This window comes from Choristoneura fumiferana, chromosome 16, assembly GCF_025370935.1.
Source record: "Choristoneura fumiferana chromosome 16, NRCan_CFum_1, whole genome shotgun sequence".
In the NCBI taxonomy this organism is placed as follows: domain Eukaryota; kingdom Metazoa; phylum Arthropoda; class Insecta; order Lepidoptera; family Tortricidae; genus Choristoneura; species Choristoneura fumiferana.
The window spans coordinates 11,485,929-11,505,044 of NC_133487.1; the positions used below are offsets into that span (position 1 = coordinate 11,485,929).

General features: G+C 36.1%; 3 protein-coding genes across 3 annotated transcripts; 1 reads left to right on the forward strand and 2 right to left on the reverse strand.

Annotated features, from left to right (window-relative positions):
- Nucleotides 1-548: 548 nt before the first annotated feature.
- Nucleotides 549-2,969, reverse strand: sra (RRM_RCAN_like domain containing protein Sra). The gene has a single exon (XM_074099473.1). The coding sequence runs from the start codon at nucleotides 2,403-2,405 to the stop codon at nucleotides 1,734-1,736; it is 672 nt and encodes a 223-aa protein (XP_073955574.1). The 5' UTR covers nucleotides 2,406-2,969; the 3' UTR covers nucleotides 549-1,733.
- A 138-nt stretch (nucleotides 2,970-3,107) lies between these two features.
- Nucleotides 3,108-4,671, forward strand: Bin1 (histone deacetylase complex subunit SAP18). Its single transcript, XM_074099474.1, has 2 exons — nucleotides 3,108-3,320; nucleotides 3,414-4,671. Exons 1-2 carry the CDS (start codon nucleotides 3,255-3,257, stop codon nucleotides 3,816-3,818), a joined length of 471 nt encoding a protein of 156 aa, XP_073955575.1. The 5' UTR covers nucleotides 3,108-3,254; the 3' UTR covers nucleotides 3,819-4,671.
- On the reverse strand, nucleotides 4,649-15,792 carry LOC141436473 (uncharacterized). The gene is made up of 2 exons (XM_074099472.1): nucleotides 15,683-15,792; nucleotides 4,649-5,911 (listed from the first exon to the last, which is right to left on the reverse strand). The coding sequence occupies exons 1-2, from the start codon at nucleotides 15,695-15,697 to the stop codon at nucleotides 4,850-4,852; spliced, it is 1,077 nt and encodes a 358-aa protein (XP_073955573.1). The 5' UTR covers nucleotides 15,698-15,792; the 3' UTR covers nucleotides 4,649-4,849.
- Nucleotides 15,793-19,116: the final 3,324 nt, after the last annotated feature.

Genomic DNA, 19,116 nt, shown 5'->3' on the forward strand with positions numbered 1-19,116 from the left:
TGGTGTCACTTTGATTCCTTAGATAATTTTGCTTGTTGCAAAAATAATTTATTTTATTATTTACATTTCATCTTCTGTAATAACATGACATCACAAATTACAAATTTACAATATATCACAACAATCAAAGACATATTCTCGAATCTCTACAATTGGTAATTGATTGGCTGTGCTTTGCCCCACTCTAAAAACAGATGCTCGAGGCTGGGGCTAGCTTAGGTTCCGTTCCTTTCGCAACTAACGCTTGGCAACCTAATTCGTTTTGCAACTTTTCATTTTGCATAATCTAAAACTGTAAATATTTCAGGATTATTTCAGGGCCATCGTGAAGAAGTAGAACCCTTTATGTTGGGTTAGTTTAGTTTTATAAAAATCCTGAAATATTTACAGTTTCAGTAATATTAAACAGTTAAATTAGGTTGCCAAAAGTTAGTTGCAAAACATTAGTGAACTGCTAGCCTATGGACCCAGGTCATGGGAAACTTAGCAGAATACACCACTGATAACAATGTATGGCCCTACAAATGCAATAAAAAAGGGACACCAGCTCCAATCAGTTTCTTATCACTTTAATTACATAGAAAGAATAATAATGAACAATAACAGTCTAGTCAGGCTGATATGTGTTCTACTATTTTATCTGCACTGAATAAAGTTAACAATACAAAAGAATATTGTAAACAATAAATAAATATCAATGTCTCTTCTTTAATGTAATTTTAAATTACATATTACCTGCAATTAAAAACTACATAAAATAATAAATAATTAATAAGTATACATAAACATTGTTATTTCATTTACAATCAAAATAGCACCAATTTAACTTCAAATTCTAAAATAATGTCTATGAAACAATAATTTCACCACCAGCCTAAGTAAGCAGTCATGGCATGTTAACAATGAGGGCTATCGCGTATGAATTCGCTGCTAGAGGCGATAGTGTAGCGAGAGGTCTCCGAAATGTCAAATGTCACTGTTTTTGGGTGATGCAGGTTTATTTATAATTAGAATAATTTTGTGAATATTTTGCAATATCTGAAATTAATTATGGCAAATATGCGTTACAGGGCAATGAATGTGTGTTTTGAGACAGTTTTGTCTTCCTTTTTTCTGAACAAAACGGAAACACGCAACACTGTGGCATGCTCAATATTTTTATGGTACTAAATATGATTTAAATGTAATTTTTTTTTACACCTGTAATAACAAACTAACCACTATACTTCAGGCAGGACCTTCGTCTACAGTGGCACCAACTGATGAGCGTGAAAACGGTAGCCCTCATTCTGAAAATCAGCTCTCTTTTACACAATGCAATCTTTGGTGTACCATGTGACCAGTATCACTTGTGAATGAATAAAAAGCATTCAAACATCTACTCCAGCGTTTTTCAATGCGTGGATCGCGACCCTCTGTGAGGTTGTATAGGGTCTAGAAGCCTCAGTAATAAAATAAGAGAAAAAAAGATGCTAAAGAAAAAAAACATTTTGGTCATTTAACTCAACACAAATCAACAAAAGTATCATGAGACACATGCATAACTTTTTTTATTAAAAATTTTAGGAATTTAATATTTGTAACATAATAAGTTAAACTTTATTTGTTAACTAAACCGCAGAAGGGAAGTAGTATTTTTTTTAAAGACTAAGGGGTCGCGACATTGAAAGTTTGAAAAACACTGATCTACTATTCAGTAAATAAATGTAGTATCAGTAAATTGAAAAAAAGTCTTAATAATCAGGACAGCGAGTATGAGGGATGTGCTTGGTGGCAGCGGTAGGCCGCGGCGGCGCCAGGGCCGTGTGCACGACGATGGCGGGCTGCGTGGGCGTGCGCGCGTGTAGCTCGCAGCTCTCGCCCGGCGCCAGGCTCGCCAGCGCTGCCAGCAGGTCGTGGTTCACGAGCGGCTCGCCCTCCTCGCGCGGCTCCCACCCCACCGGCGGGCTCGACGGCGGCGAGATCAGGAACTGCTTCGTGGGCGCCGGCGGCCGCAGGTTTTTGATCGTCACCGGCGTCACCGGCTGCGCGAAGTAGCAGTTGATGCACTTGCCGTAAAACTGATATTGGTGCAGTTGCACGCGAGCGTTCGCGGCCGCTAGAGGACTGTCGTAATTCACACGCAACCGCCTAAAGCTGCGGAGCCACTGAAATGTTACGTTGTCTGAGAATGTACGAAAAAGAGCTTCCAGTTCGGTCTTAAGTTTGGCATTTCCGAAAACATCACTATGAATGTTTGTGACGATAACGGATTTCGGTATATCGTCTAAATCATTGACTTCATCCTGTGAATCGCTTTCATGTTCCAAATTAGCTATGTTAGGGTGTATATTAGGCATACCATCTTCGGCATTGATGTAAACGTCTTCTTCTTGAAAGGGTTCATCTTCTTCCTTGTGTGCCATTATGAAGATACGTATATGAATCAATTAATAGAAAACTGTTATATCTCTGTACTCTTACTGTGATGTCCAACACAGCAAACGCATAGTAAATGTTTATATTACGTTCATTATCTTCATAATAAAAAACAATTACGTGAAAAATAATCGATTTCAGACAGCTGACATGACATTTCGTAGTAGTCTTTAGTCTCAAAGTTGCCTGATTAAATTATATTATGCCTTAAGGTAGTTATACACAGACACTGTAAAACGTTATAACGACAAAATTTTTGGCAAGTGTTATTCTATGCAAAAAAGGCATATTAAGTTGATAATCTAAACGTCGTATTTCTAGATTCAAGTGAATACAAAACTTGTTTAACATGCATTGAAGGTTATTGAAATGCGAGTGGCGTGGTACCTTATGCAGTGCGATAGACAGATCTTACTCAATGAACTTAAGTGCCGTTTGCACGAGGGCGCTCGCTACAAAGCAACTTTATGCCTTTACATCTTTAATTATGTGCTAGAACGTTTTTTTATGTCATTAAGTACTTTGTCACACTGTATGTCATGGCCTTTAGCTTGTTTGAGTAAGTGTTTTTATCATGAGTTGTAGTGTTGTGGGTGTGGTTTTCACTACCTAAAACATAAAATAATTTTAGACTGCCACCTTGCCAGAAATAAAAACTTTGTCATTTTGACAGCTTTGTTTGTTCTCTTTCTCTAGATTTGATTTGCTTGGTGTTATTTGATTCGCGACTTCGCGTGTTATTTCTTTAATTGCCGCATTAAAGTACTGAAATAATAGAATATTTGAATTATTTATCATAGCAGTAATAGAAAAGTGAATATACTTCAAAACATATTATGAAAATGGCTGGATTGGAGTCAATGGTTGTTGATGAGGTTATTAAACCGGTTGATAGAGAAAAGGTACGATCAGGTTACTAGATTTAACGATTCGAAGGTGATTTCATTAAAAATAAGATAATAATGTTAATTTCAATAGAATTTTTCTTCTTCCAGACGTGTCCGCTCCTCCTGCGCGTCTTCTGTTCGACTGGTCGCCACAATTCACCAAGTGACTATGTTAGAGGCAATGTTCCACAAAACGAGCTGCAAATATATACTTGGATGGATGCTACGCTCCGCGAGCTAACAGGGTTGGTTAAGGAAGTTAATCCTGAGACTCGTCGCAAAGGCACATATTTTGATTTTGCGATTGTATATCCTGATATGAGATCGCCAACTTATAGAATGAGAGAAATAGGCGTGACGTGCTCAGGGCAACGCGGTGGTGATGACAACAAAACATTGAGCAATGTAAAGTTCCAGATTGGAAACTACTTGGATATTTCGATCACCCCTCCAAACAGAATGCCTCCTCCAATGAGAAGGCCCCAACCTTATATGAATAATCGTCCTTATTAAATAATAGTTGCTTACAAAACAATTATATTCAGACTTCTCTGCAGTGAAAAGTTAGAAGTGTAAGTATTTCTTTAAACAGAGGACTAGAATGCCACGGTGGCATTTAACTACCTAATCAAGATTTGAATTTTTGTTATTAGTTTGGACCACCTTTTAACCATATACTTATAATAAAATTACCCAGAAAAGTAGTTGGTTGCAGACATGTAAATGAATAAATCATAAAACTACATACATGCAACAGCTATATTAAAAAAAAAAAAAAATCTTAGATGAACTTTCATGTTATTGAAATACACAATAGCCTTTCGTAACCTGGGATCAGATGAATATAGCAAGGGCTGTAAATGATAATGATTATGTATGAGTTTTTTGTCAATTTTCTATATATATCCATTTATCTGTGTTGATCATTTACTTATTTTAATAACATATACTGTTGAGGAAACTGAATTACATACCAGGGTGGAACCTTTGTGCTACTAATGTTGTGTTGACATCCTATTCATCTGCCAAAGAAATCATAGAAAAATTGCTTATGTACTTATGTACTCAACTGTACAGAATAAAACTGACTCAATTGTAAATTTCGCATTTCACATGTAAGGGTTTCTGTCTAAGATTTGCTGTTGCTTCTGCGATAATGTGATACTGTATCACTTTCTATAATATAGATATTAATTATTATTTTAACTGGAAAAAAAAAAACTCGACAGGAATAGGCAAATGTTGAGCAGGCTAATAGATATAATGAAATTGTAAAGTGCATTTACAACTTTCTCAAGAACAAGAATTTTCATTACAGTGTTGTAACCAATAAAACAAAAATCTTAATTAAAGGTTTTTAATTGCGTACATTCCTTTTATTTCACATTTTTCCAACACACAAGCAATCAAAAACTTACTCCACCCTTATGTAAGTATCATCACCTCATTTATGTATTACACTATACTTGTTTATGACAAGATAACGAATATTTGAAGTCCTTACTTGAATTAGATTTCACTACAAATAAATATATTCCTAAAACTCAGTGGTTACTGGGTGACCTGAATGGCCTCTTGGATTTTTTACCCATCTGATTGAGATCAATTGTGATACCATTAGGTAGGACTGCTTTATTTTCCTGGTAGTCTATGAAACCTTTCTCTGCCGGCTGTTCCTTGGTCTTGTCGCATACGATGCCAGTCTCGTAGTTATACTCCCGCTTCAAGCCGTCAGGGTCCACGTAGCCGTACCTGCCGCGCGTGACGCAGTCCACGCCAATGGTTTCCTCCTTGAAAGAGCCATCGTCATTTTCGAATCCCCACGTAATACTACCATCCTCATTCTCATCTCTGTATTTCCGAATGATTTGGGCCACCGGTTTCTTCTCCCTTGGGTTGGAGGGCGTGTATTTCTGTTGAACGAAAGGCTTGGTTGGGGCACGATTGATTTGCTCTTGCTGCTGTGGTCTGTGCCTGACGGGCTGGATGGGCGCTTCATCTTCTTCCTCTACTAACGGTTTTGGTTCAGGCCTGAAGGACGGCCTCTGAGGCCTGCTCGACAAGGGCTGAAGACGGACTGGCTGTGGCCTGAAAGGCTCGTTCCTGACGGGATTGAATGATTGCGGTTGCAACAGAGGTCTGTATTGCGTGGGCCTGACCGGCTCTGGTTTTACGATGGACGGCGTGGAAGACGGCTGGAACGGAGCCGGGTTAAAAGCAATTGGCGGTTTCGGTTGTGACGTGGTAGAGAAATCAAAGTAATCATTTTGAGGTTCCGGTGTTGTGAAAACGCTGGAAACGAAAGCTGTCGGGGTATTGATTTCAACCTCATCTTCTGGTTCTTCTGTGACCGGTTTGGATGGCTCCTCGATAGACTGCAGGCTTGGTCTGGGCGCTGCATCTACAGATTTGAAGGAGGGTCTGCCAAGGCCGGGGCGCCTGATCCGCGGGACCGCGCCGGGCGGGGGCCCGCTTTGTAGTCTCCCTTGTCGGAACCCGCCGCGGGGGGGCCCGCCAAGAGCGATGGCGCCAGGAATTTGTAGTCTCGGAGGAGCAGGTCCGTCGCCGTATTGTGCATACACCGAGACTGCGCAAACCGCTAATATCTGAAACAGGCAAACATAATATTTACTAACAATTTCATTTATAAGAAACATTTTTAATTAAGTTCGCGGCGAGATCCTGTTAGTCTTGAAAAGAGCAACAAATGCACAATGCAGAACTCTTGAACACGTAATTAAGTAGAGGTGCACCTATTTTTTATTATACGTAGGTACTATGTGGCTACATATGTAACGTAATGTCTGTTTTGTCTGGCTAACAAGAAACCCTAATAGGTATCTAATTTTGCTATGTCCTTCTGTTCGCAGCTTAGCTCAGAGATTCTTTGATTTCTTAGAGCTAGAGAGCTATAATTTGACATGGGAAACCATATTAATCACGCAAACAAGGTGACAAAATAAAAATGTATACCTAGTAAGTAATAATGGTATTAGTGTATCCTAATATTTATTGTCGGTATTGTTCTTGAACTTCAACTTTAAAAGTAGCCTAGCTCAAGAACGTCAAATTGATAGTGGTTTTAAGAAGAAAGACGATAGTGAAAAGGAACTATGATACCATAATCCCCTTCATTTTATTTGGCACATTATAGCTTTAGTGCCTGGCGCTTAGCTATAGTAATTTCGTCGCAGGAATGTCGGCATGCAATGCGCCACTTTCAAGTGTTGTGGAACTTGTGGACCTTGCTCGCGACAATCGCGAGTCGCGGGTATCACTGGCCTACCGCACTGACCACGCGCCTTGATCGGATTCTGTTATGCTCGACATAAAAGTACCTACCTACCGCTCCAATGATATCATAACATAACGTACTTATACAAGATTGCATCAAGACCGGTACGAAAGCTAGATCAAATACCACCGGCGCAATATCTAGAACTAGAAAATTTTATGCACACTGGTAGTACTGGGCTTGCCTGCTATGAAGACAAGACTTGTTTTTCGTCAATGAAAGGTTTGGAAGTGGAAGAGTTATTAAAAATTATGCACGAAGTTTCGTTGTTTTGTGTGCTCCGAAGTGGAAAATGAAAACAAATTTATCCTATTTATTGTTGCATATACTTAGTCATCGTCTTATCTAATTATGAAAATGAATAGAAAATCTACCTACACGTAAACAAGTTGATGTAAGATGTGCGTAATGAGGCTGGTATTCAGAAGCGATTATAATTATTTTGTAAGCTAATTTCTAATAGCAGGAACTGTACTTCGGAAATACTTCCAACACTGACGGTGCGTGCAGATTTTCAACGCTACAAGGCAACGTAGAAAATATTGCGGTTGTAAAAAAATAACTAAATGTAGTTAATTCAAGCACTGTCTTGATTATCGCCTTCACAAGTAATTTGAAATGCTTCGTTATGTGTTAAGATTTGATCAATGTGCGTCGATTGGCGAAGGTTTTCTGTGATCAATTAAGAGCTATTAATATGTGATTGAGAAACTCGAGCATTAGGCTTGTTGTCGGCGTTGACGCCTGTCGCAAGCCATGCAAATGGTTACTCCACTTTCGGAAATCGATCTTAATGGGTCCGCACTTTGCGTGATGCAAGCACCGACCTTTGTCGCCAGTTTATATATAAACAACCGCCATTTGTGTTTTCAGAGTGGGAAATAATCACCTCGCGGTATGCGGAAACAATGTAACTGAACCATTCAACGAGTAAAATATTTGGTCACCGATGGAATTTCGCGAAAATGAATAGCTATATATAATGAACTACCAATTTCAATTCCATAGCCCCTTTGTTTCCAATTTCAATTTTGTGACCATCAACATTTGTAATTTTTTGTCCCGCGCAAGTAGCTACGTACCTATGTAGTTTAATAAAAACTTTGTGTTATTATCACCCCAATTTCGATGACCTAATTATTAAAGAATGAGCACCATGCAACCAGCATTCAGCTTTAACGGGACATCTACTTAAATAGGTACCTACCTATCTTATGAACTCTACATCCAAAGTTCCTGTGAACAAACCACCCAATATTCCAATACCTAATTGAGCCAGTAAAACCAGGAACGTATTGAAATGCCGAACGATTGCCCACTTTGCTACTTACTTTACGTGAAATAAACGGTCAAATGTATAGGTAGTGCCACCAGAGTTGAGGTCACGCACACAAGAACATGTCTTGTAATGACAATGACAGCAAAACTTTGACATTTACTCATTCATTTCATTCTTCTCCTTTTGTGCAGTCAGTTCTTTTTGTAGCTGTGTGTGTGTGTAATCATTCACTTCAACTGTCGTGGCACTACCTATACCTACCTAGATATCGTTAAATCTTCAAGTTATTCAACTTTACAAACATTTAAATTTCCAAGTAAAAATCTATATTGGTCTCGTGTGAGAACTAAAATTTGTAATAGGTCTTCAAGTCTCGAATGCTTTAAGAAATTTTCGGCGTGCCGGTGAGGCCGACCGGCGCACGCGCTTCCGCGACTCAAGGTGACGGAATGGATAGTTGTCGCCAACAAAACAACCAGATACCTAATTTATGGAAAAATTGCAAAAACTGAAAGCTGTACTTGAGATAAATTACGCGAATAATTTTTATTTTTTGCGTATTTTTATTTCAAGGATAACGATTAATTGCCTTTCGGACGTGTATTTGGGCATCGTTAACAATTATGATTCTTGCATCGATATCTAACCGATAATTGTTCATATTGCAATTATTTTAAAACTGCTAACGATTAACGGCACAATGAATTAATTAACATTTAATTTTCATACATATGCTGCAGCGCGTTGAAAAAAGTAAATTAAGTATGTTATTTACTTATTTTCACTTTTGTTTTGTACAAGTACCTGGGCGATCGAGCTTTGCTCGGGCTAAAACTCGAAAACCCGCGTTTTCCCAGAAGTACCTAAGACCAAGCTAGATCGATTGCTCGGCCCCGAAAACCCCGATAGCAATTTTCATCGAAAACGTTAGAGCTGTTTGCTGCCGAGATTCCCGAAATTATTAGAATTACTAGAATTGCTCATTTGAAGGTATTGAGATATACCTACAAGCACAACCTCGTCCAATCCTTGTTTATATTATATATTTCAATTTATGAATATGGTTGTTTGAATCGAATGAATTGTTTCTACAAAGCGTGGGGCGGCGGGCGTATAGCTCGTTGAAGTCTTTTGTACTCGCTCGTAGTGTCCGATCGAGGCGACCGAACTTTCGGTTTCAGAAGGAAATCCGCCGACACTAGAACCGAATCTGAATGTAAATTTGTGTGCTTTCTTGCGGCATTTAGCAGCAATCAACTTTATGGAGTAACTCGCTACTCGATCATCCACTAAAATGTTTATAAACACTAATACATAGGTACCTACCTAATTCTAAGAGCAAAATTTTAAATGATTGTATAAGTTTAAAAATTATTCACTGGAATCACCCTTATGTCGGTATCGGTCTCGGTTTCGGTTTCTGATACTAGATTCGGTCGGGCACTACATTTTGTAAGGTATTACTCATTCATTGGCATTTAGGCTGTAAGTAAGTACCTAAGCTATAAAGTGAGAGATATAAGCATGATCATTACGAGTTTAAATGAGTCGCCGGGTTAATCCAATTGTGCATTTTTTTTGAGATTTTGGTATTAAATAAAAGTAAACTAGTTTTTTTTACAATTTTATCGGTTAAGCATAATTGGTCTTTGAGAAAAAATACAGTAAAATCATAATATTTTATCAAAATCAGACAAATCCATATGACAGTTTTTTTTCAAATGTACAAAGTTTCCGTGGAACACCGAAAAAGTTAGTGGCAACCACTATAACTATGACATAATATGTATGTCATCATCATATCAGCCGTAGGACATCCGCAGTTGGACAGGCCTGCGCCATATCTATGCCCGGACGGTTTAACTTCGCAACTGGGATTCTCGTAAGTTACCTACGTTGCAAGTCAGTAATGTTTTCCACGTAACATTAGCGAGTGCTGTAACAGTCACGCTTAATTAAGCAAATGTGGGCAATATTCATAATTACACCGCTTGAAAACAAAGTATCTTCTACCCAAGACCGAGACCGGGTAAACCCGTTACCGCAGAACGCGAATGGTGCCTTTTAAGTTCGTAACGTCGTTTAAACAAGTACTAGTTTGCTAGAACATTATTGTTATTTTGAGGAATTAATTCCATATTTGTCTATTACTGACATATGATGAATTGATTTAGAACATTTGTGTACTTATAAGGTACATATTTATCTATTACAGAATAACTCCTAGAACTCTTTTTTATTAGGAAGTAATTTAGTTTTACCCTGAGTTAAAATATTTATTTACTATTATATGCAATATAAACTCATTGTTTATTAACCTATCTTTGTTATTACATATTCCGTAATAAATGTAAACAAAAAAAAACAATGTTTATTAATCCATAACATTAGGCACATTTGGCAATAACAAAATGCTTATTTATCTATTGACGTTTTATATTCTACTACATAAATTTTTCCCATGTTTAACGTTAGACTTTTACGTCAGTCGAAGTTAACGAAAATCAAAAATAACGAGTTTTATAAATAGAAAAAAGCTTTTGCCAATAATTAAAATTAAATGAAAGTTGTTTATTTACTTTAAACTTAAGTCTATTTGACATCAGTGATTGGAACTTCCTAGTTGGTAAGGTACTCGTATGCAAACCTGTGTCAGGAAGCCCCGCTCCTCCATAGCAACAAGGCTCAAACTAGAGATATTTATAAGGTGAATATCTAAATAATTTAATTACATTTTCTATTTGGTACTCACTAAAACAAATGTGTGTGTGTGTGTGTGTGTAATTCTTCTTCTTCTCAGTTTGTCTCATAAATTATTATCAGGTTATTATACGAACATAAGAAAATTTTCACAAGCTAACGAGGCACCTGCATTATTAGAAATCAGGGGAGTGCGCATTAGATAATTGCTAATTGCTAAACGGTAACTAATAATAAAGCAAGATGTAGTAAAAAAAAAATATTTACAATGAAGTATATAATAGTTAAATGTAAACGAAAAAGATTACTTACTATAAAATTAAAAATTGCTTATTTATGCTGCTTATAGTGCTTGATTTTGTTCGTTAGCAGTTAGTTAGTTTCGTTAGTTAGTGACATTAATGATATAAAAACTTTAAGTAGTGCAGCTTCATTTATCTGCTAATTGGCTATGTAATACTCGTACATTGAAAATAATTGAGTATGTACTACTGTCTTATCTTGCGGTCACGGGCAAACTAGATTTTTATAACTGACTTCAAAAAAAAAGAGGAGGTTATCAATTCGGTTATATTTTTTTTTATGTTTGTACCTCAGAACTCCGTCATTTATGAACCGATTTGAAATTATTTTATTAGTTAGTTTAGGGATGCCTCCAATTAGGTCCCATAAGCACCAAATCAGGATCAGATAGTTGGATCTTAAGGAAATCGAGGGAACTCTTCAAATTTTGTAGGGACATCTATGGTAATTTGGATTTTAGTAGTAACTCGTGCATTTGCTCTTGAAAATCATCATTTGGTGAAGTGGTAAAAGGTGACTTTCGTAAAAAGTGACGAGCAGTTGACATTAAACAATTGTATCTTAGATAATTTACTTACACTAAACAGCGTGAAAAAAAAATTATAACAAAAAAAATTGAACCCACTACAAAAAACCATGAAAACATTTTTCTACCAGTCTGTAGCCGGTGCCTCAGCACTCAGCACGAGCCAGCAGGAGTGATTGAAGCCCAATATCATAGCGTGTGGGAGAGGTAGACGACTATAGGTCCACTCTTGCTGGCTCATGCTGAGGCACCGACTTCAGACTGCTACAAAACTATTTTCATGGTTTTTTGTTTGGTTTAAAAAAATGTATACTCATATTTCGTTACATTCCGTTTACGCTAGGGCGTAATGTCTATCACATTATGTGATATGTTTGTGCTCGCAATATCCATGTTATATGATTTAAACATCGTATCACGTATATCATTCTCTTCATATTGTTTCTTCACCATATCTTTAACATTACAAGTTTTACGTCCTTTTTATTTTTTTCGAAATCAAGAGGAAGTCGCAAATTTAGAAATCCATGCAATAAATTAAATCAACTTACACTGTAAGCAATTTAGTTACACTGGAATGGTGACCTTGTTTTCAATGAATATTGTGTCGACTATAAGTCAGTACAGTCACCAGCACCAATATCCGACACAACAAGCGTGCATAAATATCTGATACGACTCTATTTCTAGGGCCGGAAGGACGTGTCAGATATATTTGCACACTCCGCTGTGGCAGATATTAATGCTGGTGACTGTACATACCTTACTTATTATCATAATATAGGTAGGTATAGGTAACCTACTTAGATTTCGAATCCAAATTCTAGCCTGTTGAAACTTTAATTTTGTCCAGATACATGATTATAATATATGACATAATTTAGGTCAGATCAACTTATTAACTATCTTTGTTGCAGATTTACACCACACATTTCATATAAATTGTCAAGTCGACCATTTTATGTGATTGAATGGTAATTATGTGGTTCTCGTACGAAATGAGAAATTTTGCTCACACGTTTTGTGGCTGTAGAGACATCATGGGAGAACTTTTCCCACGTGACTTTTATATCGACTCTTGGAAAGTTATTTCATAATATCTAAATAATTATTAGGCAAGTTCTTATTATTGTAACTATGGAAACAACTTTTACATAGAGATACATAGGTATATTGAAATAAATTTTCGTTGTGAGATGTGGGTACCTAAGATCAAAGCTTTTTTTGCTAAATAAGCACTTACCGCGTTTATTCCACTCTCTATAAGCTGACATAAAACAAAACATTATGATAAATCAAAATATGATAATTTAACTTTTCATTAGTGAAATAATAAATAAAACATATCTATTAGTTTCGGATATTATGCCTGTATATAACTGCTTTCTGTACTGCTTGCTATGTGCTGGTGTGCAATAAAGAGTTATTGTATTGTATTGTATTATCTCTACTTGCAGATAAGAAGACTCTACATCTACATTATTAAATTTGCATATGTGAATACATACATAATATAACTAGCTACATATTTCACTTCTATCAGTTTAGCAGTGACCGCCAGTGAAACTATTTACGTGGCCTTTACTTTACTATAGGTAGTATGATTTTATGATTGTACTGAAATGTGATACTCTAGGCTGTAACTCTCTGCCTTATTTCGTCAAACTTGCATTACTTTACATATTTGTGGTATATGAAGCATGAATAAAACTCGTAATTATGCAAAAGCGAGTACGTAAGATACTCTTGCAAGCTCGGTGTCAGGGGCAGTGCTCCTTATATGCGAGGTGAACCTCATTATTTGTGGCTCAGTGGGTGCAGCAGAAAAACTTGATTACAAACGCATATAACTTAAATTGGCAAAATTAAAAAAAGTTCATGATTCAAACAAAACTAGTCTTGAATCGTGCTCACTGTCAATTTAAGGGCTGTGCCATAAAAAAAACCGGAATATTTTAGTAAATAATGATATTTTTAAGTTTTTTTTTATTTAAATTATTAAACTTTTTTAAATTGTGGTTCTCGAATATTAATTTATGTTGGTTGATGTTCCAAGTGAACTGTGTCAAAGGCGAGACTACATTTTTAACCTCTTCACCGACAGAGTCACCCAGTCGTGACAGCCAATGGAATGCCTCACACGCCACGGTCATCTATACATGACCAACATTCAACTCTAAATGAATCCTTCTGCAATGGAATTAAAAATCATGTTGATTTGTCGCTGGTTTTTCTGTGGCGTACAGAGCATGTCACTTCGTTTGTTGTGTGGCGGTGAAGAGGTTAATAAAATAAATCTGATGAAAATGCTTCAAGTGTTCCATTAAACTAACCCAAACAAATGTTTAATTAAGTAATCGGGATTTGTTTCTAAAACATTTTTTATTAATGACTCTATTCGTGGTGGTGGAGACATACCAATTTGATGTGTTAATGACATCAGAATTTTAAAGTTTCAATAATTAAAGATGACATCGAGTGACCTCTAAACCAGTTGTAGAACGAATCCTGAAATTCGCAACGAAATAAAACCAAGGCCAGCTTTAAGGAACGGTTCCTGATGCACATATAAATTTAACACGCTCGATATATATGAAGGTGATATTTAACATAAATGTATACAAGTAGGTACGTAATGTTTAACACGGAAATTATGACCATGTTACCTGTCACTGCACCTATCACCTGTTATTCTAAGCCAGAAATTCAAGATCATACGATCGAAAAGGTCTACGCTCTACTTGCATTGTTATATAAATAGTTCAAGGTGCAGTTATATTGACAATGCTTAATATCATGTACGTAGTGGAATAAACTTTATGATTTTGTATTTATTGAATTATGATTAAGTATTTTTAAAACTCCATCTCTCGATTTTTGTTGTTATTTTTAAGTTCAAGAGAAGATTACTAGTCCTTGGCTTTTGACTGTATGATGCTATTGACCGTTACTACTGAGGCACTCATCAGACTAATAACTTTTACCTGGCAAATAATAATAAATCTATCTGTTCTTTATAGATTTTAGGCAATCCTGCATCACATTGACACAAGCGAAAGCCTCAAACACAAAACATCTCAGGGTAGTTATTTAGAAACTGCACTGTAGGTTTTTTTTTTCAGAAAACGGATTAAATAATTTTAAACTGTTGAAATACATAGTTCGATTAGTATCTGTTGGCACCTATGCCCAGTGGCCAGCCCGTAGGCTAGTAATAACAGTCGTAGCTCGTAACGTAACCACTAGCATTTGTCCATAAGCAGGTTTTACGTAATTGAGTCGTTAATACGACAACGTACTTGCCAAATAATGCGTTCGAACTGGACAATTAGTTCCGCCTCGTTATTAAGGAGAGCAACATTTTTATTTTGCCGAAAGGTGACTTGAGATTTCTTAGACGGCGTAAGTGACCTGTGAGCTTGCTTCAAGGTTGGGTTGTTGTACCTACGACTGCGGTTACTATCGCTTTAAATTATTGCAAACTATTACTTGTAATGCATTCGTATATTTATAGCTGGGCTGGCTTATCAATGAAATAGTTTATCTATCTCAGGGCAAAATACGGATGATAATTATAACTTCCATGATGGTCTGTTTGCGTTGAAATAGATACCTACTTGTAAGTTACCGAAAGCTGCCTTGGATTATCGACACTTTCTAATAAGTATTAAGTCAAGGGTCGTAGAAATCGGTTGAAGTATGTAGGTACGCACTGTATTCTATGTTTTATTTTTTGTACCTATAATTTGTAAATAAAAATGCAAAAAGTCTTATTCTGTTCTTGTGAAAGTACTACAACCAGATTTTTTTACACATCAGGTACGCTACGCAATAATGATAAAACTAATAATTAAACAAACTTTTTGCTTTAGGAATCCACAACAAAGTTATAGGAGATCCACAGTCCCGCGAGTCACGTCGAGAAAAGGAAAGTACCTACCTTGTGCTCGACTTGCCGGGTGAACTGCCGCCCACGATTTAATAAATAAAATCACGGTTTTTTTCCCCTATAATATCTCACTAACAAAAGGCACCAATTCTATTTTTTTTCCAAAAAACTAAAAGTTATTTTGATCACTTTAATAAATAAAAACCTTTCTATTAAATTTAAAAAAATGCTTTAAAACCACCATAAAATAAAAAATAATAAAAATAAATAAATAACAGATTACATTTCAAATTAATTAATATGAAAATTATCAATCTTCAATTTCTTGTACTCTGTATTGATTAATAATAAAAAAAACTTTTAGGATGCAATGTCCGGGACTCACCAATATCGTCCGCATGGTGTCCAGTACGTCACTCGCGCGCAACGCACTACCAACAAATAAAGGAAACGCCTTCCGCGCACACTATATGAGGTCGCCCACTCTCGCCCTGCGCTGCGCCCGCACCATGCTTAGAGCAAGGTAACCGTGGAGCGATGCCCAACCCTAACTCCTAACACTCACCACGACTCTCTTTGTCACTTTATCGATTCTCCTTTACATTACGTACAATACTTTGACTGTCATCATTCTGTTGCCCTTTGTATGCAGACCAGGCTAAAGATCTTGTTGCACTCGATTCGTTCTGCGTCTAGCGGTCCTTTCAAATCGAACCCAGCACGCACCCTGTAGAGATGGGCACTCCAATTATAAATGCTAGCCCGTTAAGGCAATATATATGGGTTCTTATCACATCCTTTTCACAATGTCGTCTTAATGGAGAAATTTGTTTAATTTATCACATTAACTTATACTAATCGAAACTAAGAATACTTACACATATGAATAAAGAAAAAATAATCATGAATAAAACTTACTGTAAACTGTAAACAAACTTACGCGTATTTATCCCAGCGGATCGCACTTGCAGACCAAAGGGGTTAATGCCAATGCCAGCATCATGGAAACCCTGCCACAGACAGATCTTTTAGACGGGTGTTCTTTTTATAATGATTTTTTTTAAACTAAACATAAAATTAATTCATATTTTTTTAGTTTAATTTATGTTCTTTGTAACACATGTAATATCCACTATGTAGGTATAAAGGGTATATTAGGTACAATAAAAAAAAACTAAAACTGTATTAAAATTAAATAAATAAAACTATAATAAATCTTAAAATAGACCCTGCGTCATGGTACCAAAAATACACTAAAAAGCGTGAAAAAAAAATTATACCAAAAAATTGAACCGACTACAAAAACCATGAAAATAATTTTCTACCAGTCTCAAGTCGGTGCCTCAGCACGAGCCAGCAGGAGCCCAATAAAGCCCAATATAAATATATTAAGTAGGTGAAGTAGACGACTATAACAGGTTCACTCCTGCTGGCTCGTGCTGAGGCACCGACTTGAGACTGGTAGAAAATTATTTTCATGGTTTTTGTAGTCCGTTCAATTTTTTGTTATATTTTTTTTTTCACGCTTTTTAGTGTATTTTTGGTACCATGACGCAGGGTCTATTTTAAGATTTATTATAGTTTTATTTATTTAATTTTAATACAGTTTTAGTTTTTTTTTATTGTACCTAATATACCCTTTATACATAGTGGATATTACATGTGTTACAAAGAACATAAATTAAACTAAAAAAATATGAATTAATTTTATGTTTAGTTGTTATATGTACAGCGTGTATTTTTGATACTACCTCAAACTTTAAGGGTATTTAGTGAAGGCCCTTATAATATATTCACATTTTATTATGTTTTAGTAAAAAAAAAACAATACTTATTATTTTCCTTACAAAATTAATTAGCACGCAATGTATCACTACGTGATACTACTTTGTTTTTGAATACGTCGCACTTGTTGACGTGACAGCTGTATCAGAACATTTCTGTCTCGTATCAAATTATTGTACGCAGTACATTGCTGCTCGAAAATATTTCAAAAATTAATTACGCTCTGATAGTTAATTTTAAATTAACAATTTGTTTTGATATCGGTTCGCAGCACTTAAATCTTCGTCTGGTTACAGTTTGAGGTAGTATTAAAAATACACGCGGTATAAAGAATTACCCTCTTATAAACTGAATACCGAACTTAAAAACTTAATAACTACTAAATTTAATTTGAAAAAGGTCCTCGTGGGTGGTGCCCCTTGCTTGCCTTTTAGCTGGCAGCATTCCCTCGTTGAATGGCGATGGCGATTCGGTGAGAGAGATAGCTGCCGGCCTTTTGGTCTCTAGTGTCGACACGGCGCTTTTGCTCTTCTTTAATTAATTTTCCTGCGTCGGAACCCCGAGAACCCATGGTCTTAAAACCGGCAGAACCTCAGTCTCAGAAGCGAGACTTGGTATTATAATATTTTTCTGCTCTCGAACGCGTCATCACCTTATTTACCTACCTTAATTTTAAAAATCTAAATAATCCTCCAATATTTAACTTATTCAAGTGAAACTGTGAAACATACTCCGCACTGATAGCTCAACTAATTATTTCCCAATGAAATTTTATTTTTTACCGTCATTACTGGCCATTTTTAATTTGCTCTCTTTGTATGGCGTTCAATGTGGCATTAGTGGCTTAACCAATACAAAAGCAAGTCAAAAGCACCCTATAACCCAAAAGTTAACAGCATGGAGAAGGTCTTTAAAGGTCTTTAATTTGTCTGCCTCATTTTGTAATTAAAACATCATGAACGTTTTAAATCGGAGCGGATTGGCAGGTTCGGTAATGGACAAATTATGTAAGAACTTAAATTATAAGTAGTATCTAATGCTAGAATCAGAAGTAGGTAATTGAAATCGACACTGCTAAAGCCTCACTGTTATAACAAAAAAAAAACTATACTGACTAATGCTGTTTTTCACTTCTCATGCTCATAAACTTCTAATTTATGGTGAATATATCAAACCAAGGCAGTCTAGCGCCAACAGCCACGAATAAAAAGTTTATAAAATAACATTTTACTTTATAGATTTATTAAGTTATTTCTTAATAAAATAAATAATCTAAATAATACCAATTAATGATAAAAGATAGGCACCTAATAAATTAACAATTGTTTCCACAGTTTCTTGCCTCACAATAGAAAATATCGATTGAAATGAAAAGCAGAGAGTGTACCTAACTAGTTCATAAAAGTTATTTTTCCCTTTATTATCATATCACCCCTCGCCAGCGGCTCCAATGGATATAGTCTCGGGCAAAATTTCGCGTTTTATGCACTTGTTGAACAATCTATGGATTTCGATTATTATTCCTTATACTTACCTACTATTCGATATTATATAATTTAAACTTATGAGTTGTAAAATATTTTTCCTCATCATGTCAGCCGAAAGACGACCACTGCTGGACATGACCTCCCCCAATATTTTTCCTAAATGTATATATTTTGAACTTATGTGTTATATTATAAAGTTTGCTTAGTAACTTTATTATTTTTGGTCGTACCTCGCTTTGAAGCCCGCGTACCATTTATTTCCACCTTTAAACTAGCAATTCTTGTATATACCTATATATATCGGGATCTCGGAGTCAGCTTCAACGATTTCGATGAAATTTGCTTGTTATCGAGTTTTAGCTTGAGCAAAGCTCGGTCGCCAAGGTACTTTGACTTATTTTAGTTCTGTTACTCTGTAATAGACCACCTGACGCATCTCAAAGCATTGTCCTCAGCAAGGAGTTGTTAACGAGGTGCCTCCAGAATAGATCCTATTACGATTACAAAGGGCGTGATGTAATATGGCCGATTCGTCACAAGTGAAGTT